This window comes from Acanthaster planci, linkage group LG17 (assembly GCF_054643075.1).
Source record: "Acanthaster planci isolate LZ-2023a linkage group LG17, COTS_SCS, whole genome shotgun sequence".
NCBI classification, from domain to species: Eukaryota; Metazoa; Echinodermata; class Asteroidea; order Valvatida; family Acanthasteridae; genus Acanthaster; species Acanthaster planci.
Window position 1 is genome coordinate 5,661,244 of NC_141793.1, and position 24,337 is coordinate 5,685,580.

Here is a 24,337-nt window from a genome sequence, read left to right on the forward strand (position 1 = left end):
TTTCTGGTTCTAAATGACGTCACACTTAGGTATGACGCGCGCGCTTAGTAACGTAGCATTGATGCAAACAGTATCGCACAACAGTTTCATAAACTGCATCCTCTGCATCTGCGAACTTTAGTCCGGTCCATCCTCACCGTTACATCTACATGTACTTGGCTGCCCGTGCCTTTAAACTCTGCCACAATGAGGTAAAGGGACGTTTGTATCATTCTGCAACCAGCGTACAACGACAACCCAGGATAGTATCACTTGATCGGCCAAATTAATACCCGATCTATAGATCGTGATGGCAGAAGATGAGATGGAGGGGGTTGAAGTTGTGCACGGTTCGGATGGGGGAGATCGAGGTAAGTCTGATACGTTTAACATGATCTGGTCAGGTTTTTATGTCAGATGAGGCACATGATTATATAGGCAAAGCTGGGGAGAGTCATGCAAGAGATCCAAGCGGTTCATGCCGGCTTTCAGCTTACTTTTTGCCATAGAACACAGACCTCAGTCAAACCCTGGTCACACCGTGCTTGGAGTCGACGAACGGAGAGACTGAATAGGCCCTACACAGAACCAAATGCCCCGTTATGTTTTATTCTGCCCCCATTTGTGAGTTTGCCGACTTCTGCTATTTTATCGTTGCACATTAGTGGCAATTCGTATTGGGAAAATCAACGTGGTCTCTTGGCGTAACAATTTCAGTTTCAAGTTGGATGAATGGGAATCTTGTTCCGCGAAGCGCCGGCATGGGTACTGGTAACGCTTTGACACAGAATTAACAGCGCTTCTTTTCTCCTCCAAATTCCGAACGGGTGGGTCAGACAGATGACATAGGCCTGACTTTTGCAACGGTGGGCGTCGCCAGGGTTTTTCCCCAAGGAACCACTTTTTCCAGGGGATAGCAAGGGGCTCATGGGATACAAAAATAGCAATCAACAACAGGGGGGGCTCAGGTTTGAGGTTTTTCATCTCAATTTTTCATTTCTTTCACCTTTTTCATTCCTTTTCCTTTTTTCATTTTGCCAATTTTTCGAGAGGGCACGCGCTTCTCCCCGTTAGCCCCCCTCCCCGCGACGCCTATATGATCAACGAAAACAAACGTACAATGAGTTTTAAGGGACCGTCCATAAAGTACGTAGGCACGAATGGGGAAGGGTTGGTGCCGTTGAGTACACCGTGCGTACATGGCGGGGGGGTTCAAGCCTGTGCGGATATACACCTTACGCAAACCGAAAATTTGCCTTGAATGAATCTTCATCGTGTCAGTACACGTTCTCATACAAATAAATACCAGAATCAGGTTTTGTGTGTCGAAAAGCCATTCATAGTATTCCACACCGTCCACTCTACTTCCTCCCGTGCCAACAAATGTACAGTGTACTGTGCTAGTTATGCTAAAACAAGGTTTACTCTGAGAAGTCAAAAGACATTTGGAATGCGTATGCGTACACGGGAAGAAGTTGGGGGTTGGAGCCACTGCGTACACCATGCCTATAGGGGGAGGGTGCGTACAGGGGAGAGGGGGTCTGAGAAGTCGGTATTTTGTGCTTAAGTACTTTATGGACGGCCCCTAACCAAAGTGACAAAACTCTGAATATCACAGGCCTAGGAAGAAACGATATTGCGGTTCTTGCTGCCATGGGTGTGGCCACCAAACCGCGCAGTAGGCGGCGCCAGTCCATCGCCGAAGCTATGACCAAGGAGAATCTCTTCCATGCGTCGTCTAAGGACTTCGTCAAGCGGATCTATCGAAGTGATAAAGCGTTGGAGAATGAACAACTCCGTCAGAAACAGTTTCAACACTTCGTCATCCATCCATTCAGCACCTTTCGGTAATGACAAAAAGTCAGTAACTTTAGAGGACGTGTATAGGCCATTGGTTAGTGCTTTGGAGTGCGTTGACATCGAAGTTATAAGCTCAACATATTAAAACAAAGCTGGGTAGGAATCCCTTAAATGAATGTTGTATCCCATGTCGCAATCACTCAACTCTTTTGTAAATAAAGAAAAGATTGTCTACTGATATTTGCACACTTTTTGACACTAATTTCATTGATAAATGGACGCAATAGTCTCATACAATGCCAATTTCTTTCAATATTCAATTAACAATACTCACCGGCACAGTAGCTTGAATTTTTAATGACCTGTAATCATAAACGCCGTGTTTGCCACCCCAACCCCGTTAAGTAAAAATATATGCAAAAGTTTCTCTGCATTACCTTGACATCCACAAGCTCACATAAGCTATTTACGTTGGCGTCTCATGGTTCAAATGGATATTAGCGTAGTCCGTTCTGGATCGTCATGTGGGTATAAGTCCGGATAGAACGCGCTGAGCGACACTGCATGGACTGAATTCACTGCAGGCTCAGTGACGCTGCACTCAATCGTACGCAACGTTGCACAAACGAGACTACATGCATATTCATTTTAATTAAACCACTCTTGTGACGTCACCCTATTCAGTACAGTGTCGATTATTCTTAAGAATGTACAGCTCACCGCACATTCTTAAAAAGAATATACAGTTTTTAAGAATGTAGAGTGTGAACATTCTTCAAAAGCGACTTGATACACAAAGAAAAAACACTTGTGATATTAAATTACAACGTCAAACACCGTTAAGAAATTCTCTGAACAATAAAGCAAATTTAGACGTTCAATACGGTTAACACTCAATTTTTTAGATTTGACGAGGTAACGTTTTCTGTTGAGATTAGCGATCTTCAATTAAAGCGAACCACTCCTTCCGTTGCACTATGATGTTTTTAATGTGTCTCCTTCATTTTTACATTTGAATTTTAGTTTCATTTTTACATATCCCTTCCATTTTAGTTTTAATTCATCTTTTTTCTCATTTTAATGTAGATATTTATTCTAATGGTAATGTATCATTTTTATTATTTTTATCCTTTGTCTTTGTGTAGGCCTATTTATTTCAATATAGCAACTTTACTTTCGGTTAAACCTCAGTTTTACCTCTTTCTCTGTTACTAAACAACTTTTAAAAACAACTTCAGCAATCCCAATTCATGTAAAATCTTGCAAAACAGATAAATCGTTTAGAAACTTACGTATGATACTTCCCAGATGAATGAGATGATATTCCAAATGCATGTATTTTCCAAACGGAAGAATTTCCTTTTGACACTGGCGGATTTCAAAGAGTAAGCATCTACTCCCAAGGTTGTAAACGTAATCTTCATTTGAAGAGACAGTAAACTGTAGTTCTCAAATCAGTCACTCGGGAAACTTGCTTGTGGTGGTGTAAAAGGTCCCCAGCTCCGTACAGTCATATCGATAGCCTTTGCTAACTTAAATTCAGCATATTTCTGCAACTAACATATATAGATATAAATCCACATGGACCGTTTCATACACTGATGGTGTCGACTGCATTGTCTGCGTCTTCGTGTAAAGCATGTACTGTGCCTGTGAGTGAAAAATAGTTGTGCACCCAGCCGAGGAGTTCCTCAAATTCTCAATGGCTTAATTGGGTCAGGAATGAAGCTTTTTTGTGCAAGTATAGGCCCTACATAACCAGCCAATGATGGATTCATCTCAAAGCACCAGTAAAGCTGTTTTGTTCCTTTGTACAATATGAACAATAGTGGAGGGAGGGACGTGGTTTAAGTCGGAGAAACCACTCAAAAGGTGGAGATTCTTTGATTCCAATGGGCTCGGACACTTCTCGTCCTCAATCATTCGAATCAAAGAATCTCCACTTTTTCGTCGTTTCTCCTTAACAGATTGGAAAGTGCAATGGAGGCTCATGGGATTTTCAGATATACACAGAATGTCACCCATGAATTTTAAAAGGATTTGTGTCGATTATCTGTTTTATTTCCTGCAGTTGGTATTGGGATCTGTGGATGGTCTTTCTGATGTCAATCACCTTGATTCTTCTGCCAGTTAACATCGCCTTCTACAGTGATCAGTTCTCTGTCCACTGGACCACGGTCAACTGTTTTACCGATAGCTTCTTCCTGATCGACATCATTCTAAACTTTGTCACCGGAATTGTCGACCACAAGAACGAAGACGTACGCTCTGTCAACAGTAATTGACATAGTACAACTTAACGAGAATCTGCTCCTTATTTGGGGGACTTTTTAAAGAGGCTTGTCAAAAGGACCCGATTCACCTTACAGCACGCCTGAAACTCTTGCCTCAAACAGGCTACCGTTTTTTTAGTAGTCGATATTCACACGAGCTTCAATGTTTCTGTGACGTATCTGATAAGTGCACTCCTAAGGCCCAAAAGTTATAGTTAATTACCGCGAAAAACTCGACACCGTTTGAACAATTTTTTTTCTAACTGCCTAGCTGAGTTAATACCCATTCTTGTGCAGTGCATTGTAAAACATGAATTGCTCCTATGTAAAATTTTAGGGACAAAACGTTTCCCGTGACTGGGCCATAAAGTGTCTTTAGACACACTGAATCTAGCTCTGAAGAGTTTTCCCTAATCATTCATTAGTCCGTATATACAGAATGTCTGAAGATGTAACCCTTCCGGTATCGATGAACTAAATTTTATTCTTGTTACGTGCCATCCGTTTCATGTTTTTTTTTCAATAAACAAACACAACGACTGATTTCGAGATTTTTCTAAATTTTGTTTTCCCGGCAGGTTATTTTACTTCGCAAGCGCATTGCTCTTAAGTACATCCGCACTTGGTTCTTTCCGGATTTCATCTCATCATTCCCGTTCGATTACATCTACATCTTCATTCAGGGCACCACGGATTACCAGTCGAGTTCCACTGCACTGACTCTGCGCGTATTCAGGTATTATCTAAATCGAACCTCGTGCAGTGCACTCAAATAAGATGGTAGGCTATAGGGCCTACCACCATTTTTTGCTTGAGTTATTGCTTACTTTTGGCCTCTGTGATGACAAGACAATGATGTCAACAAGAAACAAAAACATAAGAATCTTATCAGCTTTAAAGCGGGTAATAATCGTCTGGTGTGTAGCAAGACAGTATGCGCTTGCATGCGCATTATGTATTTGAGTTTTATCCATTACCATATATATTTAATACAAGTATTTACTGTAAAATAAATATCACATCAGAAATCAATCAACGACTTATTCGTTTTATAGATGAATGCGTCGTCGATTCATCTGCACTAGACACTCATGTAATCCTTATCTTCTTCCCAACGCAGGCTGGCAAAGATTCTTGGGATTCTCCGCCTACTGCGTCTTGCTCGTCTCATGAGATACATCAACAAACTTGAGGAGGTGTGGCAAGCGTTTTGAGATCGTTAATTAAAAAGCCGTATGCCGGTACACTGTTCAGACTGTGCTGATCAAACACCTGTCTGCACGCTTTCTTGGGAACGTGTTTAAAAGCTAAACCGAGTTTGATGGATGGGTTTAGCCATCACTGACGCGTAGGAATTGGAGACCGTTGCTAAATGTTGTGTTCAAGTTTCGTTGCTGAACACACGTGGCACTTTCGTGATGTCGTGTACAGAATTGAACCGGTATAAGGTTTGTGCTTATGGTGTTGAAGTTTCCTCCTGAATTTCCCGCCAGATTCTAAATATCGAGGGTGCAGTAATTCGTATCGTCAACCTCACCTTGCTTATGATCGTCGTGGCTCACTGGAATGGATGCATTCAGTTCTTCATCGCTTTTGCTCAGGACTTTCCGACAGATAGCTGGGTAACCATCAGTAACCTGCAGGTAAAATACAAATGTCGCCATAGCTAGTATCTACACTGATTTGTTTCCCCGACCTTTGTTTTCTGAAAAGAATGGTCTGCAAACTTCATCATGTCCAAGACAAGTAATGCCAACTGACACTTTAACAGGGGACATCTTTAATGATAAACTCAGATAATAATTCCTGTTTCCTCTGTGAAGACCGACAATTCTTTTCATGGCCATGCAGGGTACATTCATTTTGTTCAGGGCCATGCGCCAGACAATCCAGTGGATACAAATTTTGGGACCTACGAAAAGAATGAGGGCCTACGATGATATCATTTTTCTCACCGAAAAGCCCAAACTCTAGCTTTTTGGCACATAATTGTAGGGCTCCAGCGCTTTTCTTGCGAATTCATTCAGGTGCCCATGAGGAAGTTGTTCACTGGCAGACCTAAGGGTCGGGGACAACGGAAGCATACATCCCCTCCATAGAGAGGATATATTTTTTTTAAACGAATGAAGTTCTTGACACCAATAATTTTCATGTCCATTCCTTCCCAAAGCGTTTAAAAGCCCCAAATTTAGTCTTACTCCGCACAAATGAGCATAGGCCTATGAGATTACCTAACGAAAAATCCGATATTTTTGCACTCCCCCTCCCCCCCGTTCCAAGACAAGGGATGTTGGACCCGCCCTTAAAGTTTCTTATAACGTCTGTTTTTTGGAGGAGCAGAAGTGGACCTACCTTGGGCTTTCAAAGAAAAATTATATTTTTTTCTTTCTTTTATGCATTTTGCCGTAAGGACGCTAACAAGTGGCAACAGTACTCGTGGTCCTTCTTCAAAGCGATTTGCCACATGCTGGGAATTGGCTTCGGCCGCCACGTCCCGCAGAACCTGATCGAGATGTGGGCGGCAACAATCAGCATCATGCTGGGGGCGACCTTCTACGCCCTCTTCGTGGGCCAGATGGCCACTCTTCTGCTGTCCATTGACGCGTCCGGCCGCATCTACAACGAAAAGGTTGTAGTTTCTTTATTGTCTTGGGGCCAGGGGAGTATGGGTTCAAACGTATCAGGAATCCGAACCCGAATTCGATTGACTCTTTACCAGGTCAAAAAGGACACTTTTGGGTCTAAATGAGCTGAAAATGTCGTAGGGCCTATAATTAATCAGTTGAAAAGCGTTTTTCCAAAAAAATAGAGCAAATCTGATTTCAGATTCATAGCAATCTGATCCAGCAGCTTTTATGGTGAAGCAGCCTCAAAATTCCCATTGCAGGGATAGTATTGAATCTCCATTATGACCAATGAGTCAACAGATTTGACTGCGCACCATGAGTGCGAACAGAACGTATAAAGGCCCTTTTAATATGCACATGAACACCTGCGCCAAGCGTTGCATATCTGTCAGACGCACATGTGCGTTAAGTTAATGGGGTCGATTTTTGTGTCCATGAAAGTGAAACGCATGAACGCATCGTGCACCAACACCCAAAGCGTACATATGGAAAGGCCTTAATGCAAAGATCACAGCAAAAAGCTACCCACAGTGCTTTGCATTTTCTTCACATTTTTTTCGAAAAAAGTAGCCCTACATTTGGCCGGTGTATATATCAGTTTAAAAGATTGCCACTTACTTTTTTTCTACTTCAGTGACCGATAGAGCAGAATTTCCAGTACGTACTTCTTTGCATTTTGCGCTGCATTTTTATTTCTATTTTTTTATTTTACCATTCCCATAGATAAATCAAGTAAAGGAGTATATGCGATATCGCAAGATACCAGCAAGCACCCAGAAGCGCGTACTGACATACTACGAACATCGCTACCAGCGAAAGTACTTCGATGAGGATACCATCTTACGGGAGCAAAACGAGCCATTACGCAGGGTACCTTACCATAGTGCAATTTTAATATACTCTAAATTCAAGCATATAGGCAATTGTTTCTTTAATTTTTTGAACGCTGGTGCGACTACTTTAAAAATCTCCTTCTCAAGGTTTGGTCAAAGTACACCCGAATTGATCAACAGGTGGTAATTTCAAAACGATTGTCCGCTATAAATATCGCCCACATTTTTAGAGTTGAACTCTTTTTTTAATGAAGTCCTATTTTCCACAGAATTCGCACAAAATATTCAGTAAATATATTACGTAAAAGTATACGGTGATGAGCAGGTCCATTGTCCCGAAGTAGTGATTTCAGAATTCCACCACAGTGATGTCATCACTTACAATTGAATTTTTTTCGGTGGCAAGACCGCCATAGTCTAGGGGTGAACAATGTGGAATCAAGAGCGTTGCCTAAATAAAATTATTGGTGCGGAGGGGACACAACTTTTGCGTTTCTGCTTGTTGTTTACCCTTCAAGGCATCTCTAAGGGATGGGACTAACTTTGGGGGCCTTTACACGCTTTAGGAAAGAAGCAGTATGGCATAGTCCCCCAAGTCGCCTCTCTTACATAATGTTTCAAAAAATGTCCTCGTGCCAATGTGTGGAAAACACCGCGTGCTGATTTGTGCGAATGCAGTTAGATAGCACAAGGGGTTTTAAAAACCCGTGACGTCTTTGTAGGGGATCAAGGAACGCATCTGAACGTGGTTGCGCAACTCACTCATTAAAAGGCAGTCGCGTAACTAGGAATAAATTTCCGGGGGCACCCGGAGGTGAACACTTTTTTTTTAAGGGGACGCTACAGGGAAATAAGTTGCAGCTGTATCACAGCAGACATAATTCAAAGATATCAAATGGGGTAGGGGTGGGGGTGGGGGGTGGGGGTGGGGGTGGGGTGGGGCATGAGCATCCACTGAAGCAACGTGCTCCCTGTACTGACAAAGTATCTGTCAGAGGAATTCATAACAAGCTGAACCTGCAACTTACTAGAGACCCATGTCACTGGCTTAAAAAGTATTTCGTATCAACACAGATAACTTGTACATTGGTGACATTAATCTGATCCTTTTTTCCCAGGAGATCACTCAGCACCGTTTACAATCACTCGTCCAGAAAGTGGACTTCCTCAACAAGGGAAGCGCGGATTTTGTCTTGGACGTCATCGAGAAACTCACCTTTGAGGTCTACCTTAAAAATGACGTCATCATTAAGGCCGGTCGCCATGGCGACGCCATGTACTTCATTGAACACGGCATGGTGAACATTGAGGTGGAAGGGCGGATCGTTGGCACCCTGCAAGATGGGGACCACTTCGGTGGTGAGGAGTCCATTTACGATGACATTTCGGCTTGAGTTTGTAAATTGAGTGTGTTGGTTACTTGTTAATGTTCAGGTGTTTCCTCTCTTTTTTATCAAGCGGGCCTTTCGACATCATTTTCTATTAAAAGGCAAGGATATTAAAACATTAGGGGGCCAAATTTGAGGCTTTTTTGGTCAAAAAATAATACTAATTGGTCTTTCAAGGCAGAAGAAAAAGACCGAATTTACGTTTGTTGCCACAGTTAACGTTCTGTGATAATTCTGTACTCCTTCTTGCAAAATGGAAGGATAGTGTTTGCGTAAGCGCGAGGAATGGGGAATTTCTTCCTGAAATACAAACCAAGACCGAAGCCTTAACATTTCCAAAATCTGCCCCCATACGTTTTCGCCAATGAAAATATTTCTGAAGGCGTCGGGATTTCTAAGACCGGTTGTGAAACGCTATTTAACTTGAACTCTTAAAAAATCTTCACAAGGTTACAAATTGCCGCGGGCCCCTTTATGCAAAGGGTACATCACTTTTTGCCAGAGTAATACATTTGTCAAATGCAATGGCAAATCTTGAGCTGACGCTTATCTGAAAACCAGTTAATTGGTAATGATATCACTTATCGTTGGCGTGTGTTGTTGAATTTTATGTACGCAGAAATTGCTCTCCTGATAAGTGAACGCAGAGTGGCATCTGTCATAGCCAAGACTACATGTGACATCTACAGACTCCACAGTAGCGATTTTGATGACGGTAGGGTTGACATTGCCAAAAGCATGAAGCATGTACTGCATAAAACATGCATAAACAGAACACATTCACAAGAAACCTTTCAGTTCAAATCTCATTCAAAAACATGTTGAAATCTAAGCTTTAATGATAAATAACAAATGGGGTACCTTGATTTTATTTTTGTGTTTTGCGGAATACATTTTCTCACCAGTGCTGGAAGAGTATCCAGAGATGAGGGCCATCATGACTGAAGTGGCAGACGAACGTTTACAGAAAATTACTGAGAGCAGCAGGGCCGCTGCAAATCGTAACACCGAGGAGTTTCGAACGACAAAGAAATTTTAAACGGGGGGTCAAAGCCTAGTAACGGAACACTAGCTGAAAGACAGGAAAATTCTGGACTTGTAATTTCCGAGTCCTTTATCTCTCACGACGCTGGCATCAAAAGACTAAAGGCAGGACATAAAAGTTTCAGTCAACAGAATTCTCTGAACAAGATTTATGACAGACGAGACAATCGGACGCATTCCATTAGTCCAAGTCAACTTTATTGGAAAACAAATCACAGTCTATTTTATGTACAACTGACATGCCAGGATCTTAAGCTTCTGTGGGAAATCCTTTCCACTGAAAATCTGTTAACAAGGGTCTCTTAGAAATCAAATATTTGAGCTCGAAAGGTAACATTCAGGATGAACACACAGCTACAGGCCACATCAGTGTCAGCGTCTTCAAGGTCCGACCTCTACTTTTATATTAAGCAATATCCAGCGTCAGATTTGTTATGTACCACTGCCATCTTAAATGAAATCGAATGAAGAAAGGTGGTCCACACTTGTGACTACAGAGAAACCACACCCTCTTTCACTTAATTTCTTCTCTAAGCAAAAAATCCCAGTCACTTGTTATTGGATCTGTTAATTTCTTTAATTGAGAGAGGTTATTCATAGGGATTCACCCGAATAGTTGCCACAAAAAGTGAATAAATAGTGAGTGCAGGTACTAACAAGAAGTGAAGTCATGTTTGCTTCATTTAAAACTGAAGTATGCAACTTGATATAAAGACTTACTGAAGCCTCAAAGGATAACATGGCGACCACAAACGTATACACTCAGATTTGTGCAATGCAACCAACCAAAATGTGTCTCAAGTCGCCCAAACCACTTCTGAGTTAATGACTTTTCAAAGATTATTACACAATTGAATTTAATACCAACCCACAACATTTTTCACTCGCTTAATGACAATTTCCAAGGGATTCCAAATTGAGTGATACATCAAAACAAAGAGCTCTGTTTGCTCTTTCTAATGCCAAATGGAACAAAATTATGGACAAAATGGCATCAGGACTCCTCTTGTGGTATCCGGTTACATGTGATGATAGTTGGATGATGCACTCTCTGAGCCAAATGACCCCCCGAATTCCTGTTGATTTGCCGGACTTCTATTTCTTGCTCACTGCTTCGTTGACAGCCTGCACACACTTGGCCATGGTCAAGGAAGCTCGGCTGATGGGGTCGGTCATGTAGAAATCCTTCAGTGACCGCTGCTTGACCTCTAGAGGTTTGCCTGACAGTTGGGATTGAACGCCCTGGTCATGATCCAAAACAAAAAAGATTTTGAAAAGTTTGAGCAAAAACAAGAAGGGGCAAGCATTGTTGAAGCTCTCCTTGGTGCAGTGGTACAGAGCTCCAAAGCGACTACCTCACCTGCTCAAGTACGTGTGAAAAAGGCATTAGCGCAAGAACCAGCACCTCCTGGTTCTAAGTGGCGTCACACTTCGCTACCCTACACAGAGAGCCATTGTTTGTAGGTATGCAATGAGGACAATGTCTTTTGGCAAGGTGAAGAGCGAGTGCATGGTAATGAACGTACTGACATTTCAAACTGTGTGCTCCATTATCTTCTGGAAACTGTTCGAGTTGTTGGGCTCTAGCAGGTTACAGTCTACTCTCGACATAAAGAACACTGTTATAGCAAAATGCTCTTATAAGGAATAATTTTACGAATTCCAATTTCTTGAATTCTTATGTTTCTCTCTTTTGTTATTTCCTTTATATGAGTGCCATGCTTATAACAAAGTCATTTGTCTGGTCACTGCAACGTTGTTGGAATGAGTTGACTGTGTATGGTGGCTGGAATTGTCCAGATGTGGAGCAGAGAATGCTGGGATAAGATGTTAACGACTGGGGTGTGGCGCAGGGATGCTGGGTATTATATTCAACTTTACCGTCATTTGCGATGTTCTTGTGCATTTCTGATGGGAAACCAGTAAAACACTGAACCCACGTAATCCAGTTGACGTAACTGAGATTGCAATGTTAAGTTTTCAAACGATAGTTCACGTCTTTCCTGAGGATCTTACCTTAGCAAGAGCTTCTGCCTGCGCAAAGAAGTTAGCGTCCTCAACTTCACCGTATTTGGTCAGGTTGGGGGACACTTCTGTTAGTCTGTGCCTCATTTCGTGTATGTCATCATACGGCAGAGAGTGACCTGTGACCTGAACAGAATAATGACACCCTCAGTAGTGCAGTGATTTACAGAGGTATTTTCTTTTCTGCATGGATACTGCATTAGCACATAACAATGTGCGGTAAAAATTAGCATCTTCTGAGAGGAAATATGTTATGAATCTGTAAAGATGTACATTTGCCATCACACTCTACCCAATCTGCACACAAACCGACAACTGCAGAAAGCAGGTGTTGATTTGGTCTCGAAATATTCAAGGGAAAAGCAGTTGACATGGCTGGACCTTTTGCTGACCGTACCTCGGACAGAGCTCGGATGATCTTCCAGTCTTCCCTGGCGTAGCCTGGTGGACTCACAGCGAGTCTGAGAATAAAGACAGGTAAACAAAGTACCGGCTTTGGGCAAGCAATATGGATAGTTGGGGAGGATTTTGAAGAATAAAGGGGGTAATCTAGCACAGGGAGGGAAACGGAGGTTGTCAGCGTTGCATGCACCTTGCGTACGGTGGGAATGGGGGTCCAGTGGGATACAGAAATATCTAAAGCACTCTATTTTGATTTTAGTAACTCCTCAAAAAGTTAACATACTCTCTCACCTTTAATGCCTAACACAATGAGCTCTTAAAATAAGAAAGCTTTATAAACATGGTATCTTTCCAACCTTTTAGATTCTTTGCCCATGGTACCTTTCCCCACCAATAAAGAAGAGAAAGACACCGTGTACCACTGCTATTACCACTGCTAAAGGTTCGTTAAGTCAGAGAGAAACAAGGAATGTGTATGCATGACAAGGGGTGTCAGAACCACTATGTATGCCATGAGGATAGGGATATTAAAAGATGCCATTCTGTGCATACGTACTTTATGGACAGCCCCGGAAAGTATGACCCAGTCACTGTTTCTTTACATGGGACTTTAGACTCTTTGAAAGAAAACGGAAGGATTTTGAACGCCACCCGAAGATTCTTTGCAAAATTACAAAGCCTCAGCACTTTGGGCTAGTGATGCAGACCAACTACTTCAAACTATAGTCAGACAGATTATAAACCTTGTTTGCTGCGCTCGTCCCTCTGTGTTGACATAGGTCGCTGTCTTCTCCGTGTAGGCAGCACCGGGCAAGACCACGTCTGCAATGGTGGCTCCTTCATCACCATGATGTCCTGCACAGACACAACAGTTACACAAGGTCTTCACGAAGGAACACTTGAAAAACAAATTTCAGTCATCTAGCTTAGGTCGTGTCTCAAATTAATTTTAACCACTTCATGCCGGAGAACCCGTAAACATGATCTGGCAGTCTGAACGTATACAGGCTCGGCTAATGGTTAGCATCAACCATGCATCGCCTCATGTTTTTTATACAAGTACAAAGACGGAGAAGTCTTGGAGGCCACCTGTGTGCCACATCGAGCTAAACCTCATGCAAAAGCAAATATCACATTGGCACATCCTTGAGTTTGGGCAATATGAGGCTGCAGTACTACAAGATGCACCTACTATTCAAATGGTAACTGTGAATCAGTTTATATGCTGTTTGGCTGTTTATCAAGACTTGACCTCAACATCTGGCTTTTTGGAAAACAAGCTTTGGGGTCAAAACTAACATCATCGGTGAGTGATTCACAAAATGCCGACTCAAAATTTAATCTGAATATTTGACTCTCCATCATTTCTCTAGCACCATCCTTGTGGCAATGTCGCAATGCATGATTCAAGTAATCAACGGTCTTTCAAAACTGCACAAAAAAGCATCAGACGAACGTCTGAAGATCACCAAGGTTGCCATGGGAGTGGCAATCAAGCCAATCAGGTCAGGAACATCAGATCTCGAGTCAAATCACGTTGGGACTCAGAAACAGGGGAAAACAACAATGACCAAGCACTTGTGACTTGAGACTGGATGGCCTGTCGTGACTTTATAATAAAATAATAATAGTCTGTTCTTAATAGAGTGCATATTTCGGAGTGTCTCTGTGCGGTTACATGTATTATCATTATCCCTGCACATTGGGCTCACATCATCTGAACATTCTTGAAATCATCTCAGCTCCCTAGGGAGAATAAATAGACTGATGCTGCTATTTTGGCGCAAACGGCTAAACATAACTGCGTCCGCCCTCACAGGTACCCTCACAGGGGCACATAGGAGTAAAGTGACTTGCCAAAGATCACAACATGCTGTGATTTGGTTGTGAAGCAAATGAGTGCTGTAATAAATTTTGCCATTGCTGGAATACACAGCGCACAGCAATGGTGAAAAGATGTACCGTTTCTGTATTTGGCTAGACTATTAGACCAAGTTGTGTTCTCAGCTGTGGTTGAAAACAATGACTGAGATGGGCAACCTGGGTACAAACGTCTACTGGGAAAGTCAGAGGAAGGTGGTGGGGGCATCTGAATGCCAAAAGCCCTTTCAATTAGGTTTCAAGTCCCCCAACCACACCTCAAGGACTGATTTGACCACTTACCCTGATATACAATAAAACAATCCTCGGGTAGGTCCGCCCTCGTAACGGTACCTCCATCAGCTCCGAGCAGGAAGAGAACCTTGGGCGGTTTCTCTCGGATACAGTCCACCCCGGCCTTGTAGCCCATATCAAGGGCTGCTACCTGACTGGCCACCTGATCAGGAGGCAAAGAGGACAGATTGTTCAACGGCATGCCTGAAAATGCTCTGAATGCCTGGGAACCCTGAGAGGCACATTGGGTCTCAGAACTCAAATTCTGCTCGCCTTACCAGTCTGTTTTGTGAGCTCGTGAACATTTGGGTTCTCTATCCATGAGAAGATGAAACTGTGAGGCCAACTCCTAACAGCTACAGTACACATGTCGGCCACATTTCACGTTTGCTCACGGTTTGCATTCAACAACCAACTTTCTTCTTTAAGCATACATTATTATTTATAAAGTCTTTGCCTATGACATTGCTTGACTGCAGGGAGACAAGGGCACTCGGTAGGGCTGAGTCAATTTGAATAATTCACTATTTGAATATTCCACCTTCAATTTGATCGAATATCCGAATATTCGGTAGTACCAACTGGCAGATTGTTGATGAACAAACCATATATAAAATCAGTTGTAATAACATACAAAATAGTTTCTCCCATCTAGGAGTCTCTCCAGCCATGATTTAGCAAGATTTAAGTGATGAACAAGACTTCTTGCCCTGTTGAAAATTTATATTCCTTCACATAATTGAATAGTATAAAATAAAATATTGAATAATTCACTTTTAAATCGTTGTAAGATTTCTGACGCTTTTCATTTGAATCTGCTTCAACCAAGTTTCCATAATACAATTTTTCTCATTTAAAACAAATGAAAATTTTCCCTTCTTTTCATGAATTTTGCATTAGAATACTCAAATTTGAAAAACTATATTTGAATATTCGACAATCGATCGAATATTAGGTTATTCGGATATTCGGCACAGCCCTAGCACTCGGTTCCTTCAGCTGCTCTGCTTTCCACTGCTTTGATATCAGATGCATCTTTCAACCTCAAGAATGCTCACCTTTGTTTTAAGTGCATCTGACGGTGACTGGAATCCAGACACAGTCAAGTGCATGAACAATAGTTATGAATGCACTCTACAAAGTATGATATGTGCCTTGTACAACCCAAGCTTGCGTTTTATTAGCCATAGAACACGGTACACTTCGATTAATGTGAAAAGTTGACCCTTTGTTTATGGCTTGCTTTTCAGTATAATGCAAGGAAGGAATAAGAACAAATGGTGTTTTTGGCATGATATATCTTGTCATCGCCTTCCACAACACAAGTACTGAGTGCATACTGAACCTATCTGGGTTCCGGTCTCCACCACTCACCCTGTGTAGTACATTGAGGACCTTCCACTCATCACCAGCCTGACTGGAAGCCTTCGCCTTCTGGGCTAGACTTGCCACCAGTCCATGGATGGTGGTGCCGTCTTCCCGCTGGAGAGCCCCACTGCCTACAACGATCATAGGGTGCTTCGCCTGGGCTAGCGTTGGACTGAAGGGGTGCTTGCCATCGACTAGATCCTGAAGAACACTGGCAGTGTCGCCTAGGTGCTGTAGAAAAAAGAAACGATTGTCAGCAATAAAAACTTGAGCTTGTACAGCCAAAACAGGACTGCACCTGAAGAATGGGTGAAGAGGTCAGCCTGTTGAACCTCAGTAAAACTGAAGGGGTGTTTTGCCATTAACTAGATCCTGGAAAATGGGTAGGGGAGCTTTAATATCTTACTCTGACCTCACTGCCTGGTGTTATAATGTCCATTCATTCTTGCTTTGTCTTTGTCTTTTAGTCTCGTGTGTTTGTCATGTCTGTCCAAAGGCTGTTTCCTATAAGCCCTGGCTTCCCCAAACAGCCTCCATACTCATTTACTCCATGATTGCTTCTGCTACTGGTTTCGTTGATTCATGTTTTTACTAATCTATACACATTATTTTCTGTTAACCCCTTGACAACGGGAATTTCTTTCCGAAAGCTGACTCCAAGAATTCCAGCCTCGCTTGGACGTGAAGGCTACCTGCCAAACCGCAAAATGTCGGCCTGTGGCCCTGCGTGCCCTGCACGCTTCGAATTACACAGTGAAAAGGCTGATTGTTCGGTGGCATGCGGCTCTACTCACGCTTCCACATTCCCGTTGCCTCTTTTCAAAGTGGGGACTATTGTGAAGCTGGTGATTATGATGCAAATTCGGTCTTTTCGTTTCTGGGCTACACACAAAGGCCAATCACCATATATACAAGAGACAGGGTCTGCCTTCTATCACCGTGTTCACTCGAGAGTGGGCCGAGAATGACAGCTGAAAAGCGGGCTGAGGATCTCAATTTTTACGGCGGCTCTAGCCGTGTCCCGGCGCAAAGGGGTTGCATTATTTTCATTGTACTTGTTACTTTTTTGTGCCCTATTCTGCCTTGTCCCTCGTACTAGTATGGAAATAAATGAAAACTGAATACTTTTGATACTTATAAACAGTGCTTGCCAACAAGAAGAGAATGTTGACACCTGTCATCCAGATACTTCCTAATGAAACTGCGTATTATTATTTGGGCCATGACACACCTTTGTTTCTGTTTACCTACCGTAACTTCTCAACAGCCTTGTGAATTGCACTTGTGATGGGCTTGACTAGGACTGTCAAAAATGAACTTCATAAGTTTTTGTTCCAGAACTTTCAAGTAAAGTCTGAACATTAATCGCCCCTTGACTACAGGACACCTATTCTGTTTACTTTCAAGTTCCCAGAGACACTTCTTAGAACTGACTTGGCTAAACTTACATCGTATTCATAGGTCAAGTCCACCTTGTCGCCGACCATGGCAATGCGGAGGTCATTGTGAATCCAACTCTTGCGGAGTCTGGTGTTGAAGAGGGGCGCTTCAAAGCGAGGATTGGTCCCCACCAGGAGAACAATGTCTGCCTCCTCCACGCCAGCTATGCTGGTGTTCAGCAGGTAGTTGGATCGCAGGTCAGTGCTGCGCAGGGTACAAACGACAAAAGCAAAACACAAATTGAACATTTTTTAGTTTACCCATTCTTATTAGTCGAAAGCTGGTCAGGGGCATTGTTTGAAACACCTGCAAAAACTACATCGGGTTTTGAACACTTCTCTGGAACTGTAATAAAAGCTGACTCCGACCTTATGCACTCCAACCCTCGTACAAGAAAAACACCCAAGCATGCATGCCCAGTACAACCAATGGATGGGACAGAGTGGGTTTTTAACAAGTACATGTACATTTCAAACAAGCTAGGGGCATGGGGATGATAATGCATTAAGCCACATTAATTCGAGACCCTTATACAGTCTAAAACCGCTCCATCATACTTTCATTCACTTACGAACCCGTTCACAGTTATATCAACTTTTGCCAGTATGAGCATAGCATTGTATTCCGATTTAGATGTTGTGACAAACACGGACTTGGTATCCGGCAGTAGCTTCTGTCATGAAATTACACATGCTTGATTGGTTATTGATTACAGAGATGTGACTGATTGATCATTGATAAATGACTGTCCGGATTACACATGTTCTACAGCTATATCTATATGTAGTTATGAGCGCAACACGTCTGTATCACCTACATACCTACTGTGTGTGATATTACTGTGCTAGCGCCCTAAGTTGGCAGAGTATACATATCTCATCATTGCCACGCTAAATGCCACTTTTACATGTTTCTTCTATTTTTTCTGTCTAATTATGATGAAATGTATTAATCTCATTTTCTTATGTATACACTGTATAAAATGAGTCTTCCTAATCTTGGACAGGTTAGTCCCATTGTTTCTGGCTCTGTCAGAGGTGGACGTGTTCATCCAGTTTGAGGGTGATAATAAAGTGCTTTCCTTGGAACTTGGTATTATTTCCGTCTTCCACTGACTGTAGTCAATCAAGATCAAACCCACCACGCTTCTATCCTGCTTGCTACACAGCGACCAACCATCTCCTGCTATCTAGTCATGGTTCTTACCCTGCAGCATCCATAGGGAAGACCTCCTCCGTGCATAGAGCCTCCGAGCCCAGCTTGTTGAGCAGGTCCTTTAGAGCCACCAGGGCTTCTGCATCCACTAGACCACCAGCAACAGCTGCGATGTCGCCGCCATCAGTGTTGCTTAACTACAGTTGTGTTACAGAACACAAGAAAGACCAATAACATATACATGAATATAATTGGTGGACATGCATTTGTGGTCAAACGTATGCACTCGGTGCATAAGAGCTTAATAACACGTTTTAGGACTTTATCTATTCTGGAAACTCTTTCCTTCCTACAGCTGCTGAATTATCTACTTTAGTAGTTTATTTACAAATTCATGCCAATGAAGTGAATGTGCAGGCTGATCAGCTACTGAAAAAGAATGGTTGCCAAGAATGGACAAAGTCCTGAAAACTGTAATTCAATGCTTTCAGTCAATGTAAACTTTTGACCACAAAGGTATTGGTGCCTTCATTAAAATGTTTACAGCACACGTCTTGCTATCAAATCCTGTTTTTTTATATAAGAGTCGGGTGGGATTTACTTTTGGCTAGGTCATGATCTCTACATCTGGCCTGCCATCTTATTGCCAGTCGGTATGTACACAATAAAACATCCTTCTTAACATGTGACCCACCTCCACAGCCACCCTAGTGAGGGCGTCCTCCCAGTTAGTCGGGGTCAAGTTACCCTCTTCGTTCTTGACCATGGGGACTGTCAGGCGTTGGCGTTTCAGGCCATCATAGGCAAAACGCGTCTTATCCGATATCCACTCCTCGTTGATATCCTGTGTGGGAAAAATGACACGATCCCCTCCGAGTCAAGAACTGAAACAGCTGCATACACCCCAAGAGAACACCTAAGGAGGAATCGAGTGTCATGGTCCAGTGGTACTTGGTACCACAGGGTTTGTGTTCCTTGGGCATGACAATGTGGGATAATTACCTCCTTCTGCCCTGGAGTATGAATGGGTACTGGTAACTCTTTACTTAGTTAAAACAGGTTAATTAATTTGGGATTTTTGCCCTGCCTGACGTGTATATACAGTGTTATAATAAACACCCCGGTGCAAAACCATCCTTGGAAAAACAGGTAACCCACCCAAACAAAGCTGTGATGTGTACAGCTACAGATTGGTACCCTGCTTAATTTCTTCTCAGCTTCTACGTTTTCTCAATAAAAGTTTTCGTTTTGGGTGCATCATGAAAGTTTGGTCCACTTTCACAGAAAATACCTGCAAGTACAGTACGTTTTTCTTTGACAAACTGAAAACTAAGGGACATCTCAGAAGTTAGAATGTTACTGTTTCTTCTCCAGTGCTTCATTATGGAACACAGTGTTCCAAAATGAAATTGGCAGCATTCCCATTACGAACACATACCAACCAAATAAGCATACACAAACACGCTGAGCCTGTCCCCATTGAAGAACATGTGGCACTTTCAGGAAGGAACAGCATGTGTTCCCCACTGGAACGAGCAAAGTTCTTGTTGGAATGCTCCCCTTCAATGCTACAACCCACAAACATTTTTTTGGTGGTTTTTTTCAAGGTATTTTGACGTGATTTTCTTGTTTATGCTAATGCAACTTTCAGTTTATTCATGAGCAGAACTGTGATGTCATTCCTGGGAAAAAACCTCAATGTAGCTGGCGGTTTTTTATTTTTTTTTTTGATTTTCAGCATGCAACCCTTTCTTGGAAATAATTTAAATGAGCCAATGTTGGCTTCACAGTAACTTGAGTGCGCCCGCTATGTCATGTGCTCTATAGCAGGTATCTAACATCAGGAAACATGACATTCTCTCAAAGCAAAATGAGTTATGAGTCTTGCTTACCAAAAATGAAGCCGACTGTCAGTACAGTACTCAGCACGTCAGTAGTCTTAGCGCTGTACTGACCCTCAGTTTTTTGGGGGGTAACTAACACTTACAAACGCACATTGCTAAGGAAAAACGCTATGTTTACTTGTGGTTGATACCCACTACAGATCATGTGAAGCAAGTGCAATTGATCTACTGAAACAGACCATCCTATAGACTGTGCAATGTCTTCCCAGATCGACATCATACCAGCAGCGCCCTCTGTTGTCCAGAAAAGCATATTCAATTTTCTTTAAAAAGTGCACTTTTCAACACACTTAACCCCTGCAAGATATCCGACTGTTTTCAAAAATTGAAGAGGAGAATAATGCTGCACATAAACAATATTCAAAGAAGTTCCTTACCAACTCTTTGATAATAACCCCCCCTCCCCGGACTGTGACAGACTTCCGGCTTTTAACAGGACAAAATACAATATAGAACAAGTTAACTCAATCTGTTTATGGAGACTGACCTCGTGTAGCCTGGGCAGAATTCTCATAACCTCCCCACTGCGTGTGCTGACCACGATGTTGCTGCCCACGGCATCTAGCACGTCGATGGATTCCGTCTTCCTGGTCTCCCAGGGCCTGGCTGTGAAGGCGTAGGGCTTGGAGGTCAAGGCTCCCACTGGACACAGATCTAGTTGAGCAGATGGAAACAGGTTAACTCTAGGAGAGCCGCGCCTGCCCACTTAAGACCCATCTCATGGCTAGGGGAGCTAGATTCCAACCCCCCATGAACTTGGCTGTCATATGCCTGGTCTTTTTTAATCTTTGCATGCATGTAAAGGCCCACATTATGACTGAATATGTGAAGTTCCCATTCAATCAGCCACGGGTTGTTATGGCCATTTATTAAAAGATCATCGCCTAACTTGTTTTGGCCTCCATTCATTGAACATGTCATTGGGAAAAGTATACATTTTGGCCGACCCGTCTTTAAAAAATCAGCGGTTTGCAGGACATGTCTCATTTTCTCGACATTGGTATTCAAAAAAACGCAGAGCATTAGTGGAAAAACTCCTGCCGACTCAGTATAAGAAAAACTGCACTGCTACGAAATTGATTTTTTTTTTTAATGTTCCAGCTCATGAAGCCTCCCTTGAAGCAGAGAGCAAGAAATTAAGTTTTAATATATCAAGATTACACCACAACATGTAAAAGACTTGGGTGCCACGACGTTCTTATGTAGGAAGCTGCAAAAGGCAAACACGTCATTGAAGTAGAGTTGGTACGCTTCCATTCCAAAATTGTGCATCTTCAAATGTGTCATGCCATAACGTCAATCAAACCTCCCAACATGTTTGAAGCTATACATTATCAAAGAGGACTTTGACACAAAATATTTTTCTAGCACTAATGTATCTTATGCAAATGCAGAGATAGGTCACTTCAATGATGTCTAAAAAAAAGGAATTTGGCTGTGTTTCTTCCTCATTTAAATAGAAAGTACCAGTACGAACCAACTCTGCAATTGTAAGGAACCTACCGATCACATTTCCTGACATTTCGGACATGAACATCTTCTCAATATAAGTTCCAACCTGCAGTAATGAAGAAAAGAAAATAACCTGTAATCCATTTGCTCTTCCGATGTCCCCCATCCCAAAAGATTGCCTTGGCCTACACCCCACACACAATATTCCAAATGGAACTCTGGATTGAAGCGTTGTGGAAGCATCAGATTCTTCAGCGATTTGGTCGTTAATGTTGTGATTCTTGTGACATGCTGATTGAAGTTCAATATTAATCACTTCCTGCCGGGGACTCCGGGATCTGAGACGTATGGTTTATATGCGTGGCCGGGGTCTCCGAACTCGGACAAAGGAAACAGGGCCCTGTAACACAAGACCGTACTCCGAACAAAAGACCAGGCTGCTGGGCATTACTGGCATTTTTCACTCTCAAAAGTGGTGATAATCCAGCCTTGTTTTGAAACCCTATACCAGGCTTTGGGGCATTGAGAGCGAGCGGATTACCACCCGGGACAAAAGCGCTCCACCACCGCAGCGATGAGCCACACAGCACCGCTGCACGCTAATCTGGCCCCTATTGAAAAGAGGTCAGCAGTGCACTGAGCCAGGTTCGTGAACAAAAGACAGTTATATAACACCGCACAATCTGGGCTCTGTTTACAAGGCTGCAGGCCTGGCTGAAATACTCGGGCGTCAATGAAGGTCACCTATCAACTTAGAATAGTACCTGAAGATTACTTCGTGCGGCTATAAACGACCGTTAAATGAAATGATGAATTTTTGAAGGATTTTGAAAATGGAAAAAATGATAATCATGCCGGCCCAGCATCATCAACATTGGAAAATGCCCCGGCACGAAGTGGTTAAAACCAAAATATCTAAGGAAAAATTATAATTTATACAAAAAACTCTGAAAGAGCCTGAGATGCATGAGAACTACAACATGCGACGGCCATCCTATCACCCTGCATATTATCTTTTCATACGTACATGTAGGAAACAATTGATAAATTTCCCCTTAGGGGTCTGGGTGCATGGGAAAGGCTGGTTCAAACTCCCTGCTTTAGCACACATGCAGCACGTAGTGTGAACGCCGAATTTGACGTTCACTCTTTCACCTTTTCTCAAGTCTCGCCTGTGTGTGTGTCAGATAAAAGTTTTACCATTTCAGTTTATCCGAATACGCATACATTTGGTGCATGCACACTGTCCATTACTTTTACAAACTGCATGTAAAGGCGTCCATTTTCATTACGCACTGCACTTGCCTTCACACACTGCAGACACCTCAAAAAAGACCTTAGTGCTACAAACACAGTGAATACGCAGCGAGTATGAACCGGCCTTAAGTCTACATACCTGCATTTCGCCTCCTCTACCCGTGGTTCCCAGGTCATCCACCCCTGCAACCTCACTAGCAAACCTGTGGAGTCAGGAAACCAGGTCAATTGAGCAGGACTACATATAACATGCTGTGCTCTTACCGCAGCAGGGATTACAAGCAAGTTTTCTATGGAACTTTCACTGGTTCACTGGTTTCTCACCTGTTCTTTCTGAACAGGTACTAGCTCCCGATACTGTCTGTGCCAAACGTAAATTCTGGTAGCAACCTGACACTTGAAAGTGACAACTCTGAAGTGCCAGCAGCCTACCTGATGCATCGTGTGCAGTGTATGCATCTCGTCATGATGGTCTTCACCAGAGGCCCAATGTTCTTATCCTCCACGGCCCTCTTGCCCGTGAACTGGTTGTCAGTGAAGCGGCTACGATCACTGCCGAATGCCATGGACTGATCCTGAAAGGTCAAACGGCAAATGCCAACTTGAGCTTCATGCTGATTAAGGGCAATTCCAGAAATTCAGGGTCCATTTTTTTCATGTCCCTGTTACATCTGACAAAGTTCAGAACACATTTTCTAATTTCCAAGAGTGATGAATTAATGCAAATCAACTGCCAAACAAACAGTAATAGTTTGAAACAATTCCGGTTATATTTTTATGTCAAATAACAAAGGTCAGATGTAACAGGGACACGAAACCCTCACACTTTTGGATCCCTAATTTCTGGAATTACCGTTAAGGACAATTTCATAAACAAACATGCATTCAACATTCTTGAATTAACCGAGCAGCAAAATCAGAATTCCAGAGCCCAATGTTGAGTTCAGGTCCCATGTCTCATAGGTCAGGTGAACGTTAGCACTGCTCATTAGTGAGTAATAAAAGAACAAAGCACACTGTTGAAGTAAAACAAAGAAACAAAGGGGACCTAGTTACCCAAAAAACTTAACAACGGAGGGACAACACACTTGTGCAAAATGCAGTTGCGTCTAACCATAGTTTTACTTCAAAATTTCACCACAAAACCTGTTTGAAACCTTTCCTTCTCTGAAATGTTAAGGACAATGTAATTCTGTAAAGCTGGTTAACAGCATCTGGTCCGGTAACTTGGAAATC

General features: G+C 42.6%; 2 protein-coding genes across 4 annotated transcripts in view; one reads left to right on the top strand and one right to left on the bottom strand.

Moving 5' to 3' along the window:
- Positions 1 to 10,606, top strand: LOC110989246 (potassium/sodium hyperpolarization-activated cyclic nucleotide-gated channel 2-like). The gene is made up of 11 exons (XM_022253487.2): positions 1 to 350; positions 1,598 to 1,826; positions 3,851 to 4,040; positions 4,631 to 4,788; positions 5,173 to 5,248; positions 5,546 to 5,695; positions 6,463 to 6,681; positions 7,403 to 7,549; positions 8,631 to 8,871; positions 9,520 to 9,615; positions 9,806 to 10,606. Exons 1-11 carry the CDS (start codon positions 290 to 292, stop codon positions 9,937 to 9,939), a joined length of 1,701 nt encoding a protein of 566 aa, XP_022109179.2. The 5' UTR covers positions 1 to 289; the 3' UTR covers positions 9,940 to 10,606.
- The window catches only part of ndufs1 (NADH:ubiquinone oxidoreductase core subunit S1), a 20,297-nt gene continuing 6,085 nt past the window's right edge, over positions 10,126 to 24,337 (bottom strand). For all 3 annotated transcript variants that reach the window (XM_022253485.2, XM_022253486.2, XM_087147838.1), the window contains exons 6-18: positions 23,534 to 23,676; positions 23,241 to 23,304; positions 21,896 to 21,950; positions 20,880 to 21,046; positions 19,183 to 19,332; positions 18,540 to 18,685; positions 17,342 to 17,537; positions 15,900 to 16,124; positions 14,535 to 14,688; positions 13,115 to 13,226; positions 12,367 to 12,430; positions 11,961 to 12,095; positions 10,126 to 11,186 (exon numbers count right to left, since the gene is read on the bottom strand). In XM_022253485.2, coding sequence (XP_022109177.2) covers positions 11,040 to 11,186; positions 11,961 to 12,095; positions 12,367 to 12,430; positions 13,115 to 13,226; positions 14,535 to 14,688; positions 15,900 to 16,124; positions 17,342 to 17,537; positions 18,540 to 18,685; positions 19,183 to 19,332; positions 20,880 to 21,046; positions 21,896 to 21,950; positions 23,241 to 23,304; positions 23,534 to 23,676 — 1,758 coding nt within the window. In that variant the 3' untranslated portion in view covers positions 10,126 to 11,039. The remainder of the gene's footprint in view (positions 11,187 to 11,960; positions 12,096 to 12,366; positions 12,431 to 13,114; positions 13,227 to 14,534; positions 14,689 to 15,899; positions 16,125 to 17,341; positions 17,538 to 18,539; positions 18,686 to 19,182; positions 19,333 to 20,879; positions 21,047 to 21,895; positions 21,951 to 23,240; positions 23,305 to 23,533; positions 23,677 to 24,337) is intronic.

Bases quoted from the DNA above. Each gene is read 5' to 3' on its own strand.
- LOC110989246 (XM_022253487.2), top strand. From the start codon at position 290: ATGGCAGAAGATGAGATGGAGGGGGTTGAAGTTGTGCACGGTTCGGAT. The intron at 8,872-9,519 runs GTGAGGAGTCCA...TTATGTACGCAG, and splicing joins AGATGGGGACCACTTCGGTG to AAATTGCTCTCCTGATAAGT. The intron at 9,616-9,805 runs GTAGGGTTGACA...TTTTCTCACCAG, and splicing joins CAGTAGCGATTTTGATGACG to TGCTGGAAGAGTATCCAGAG.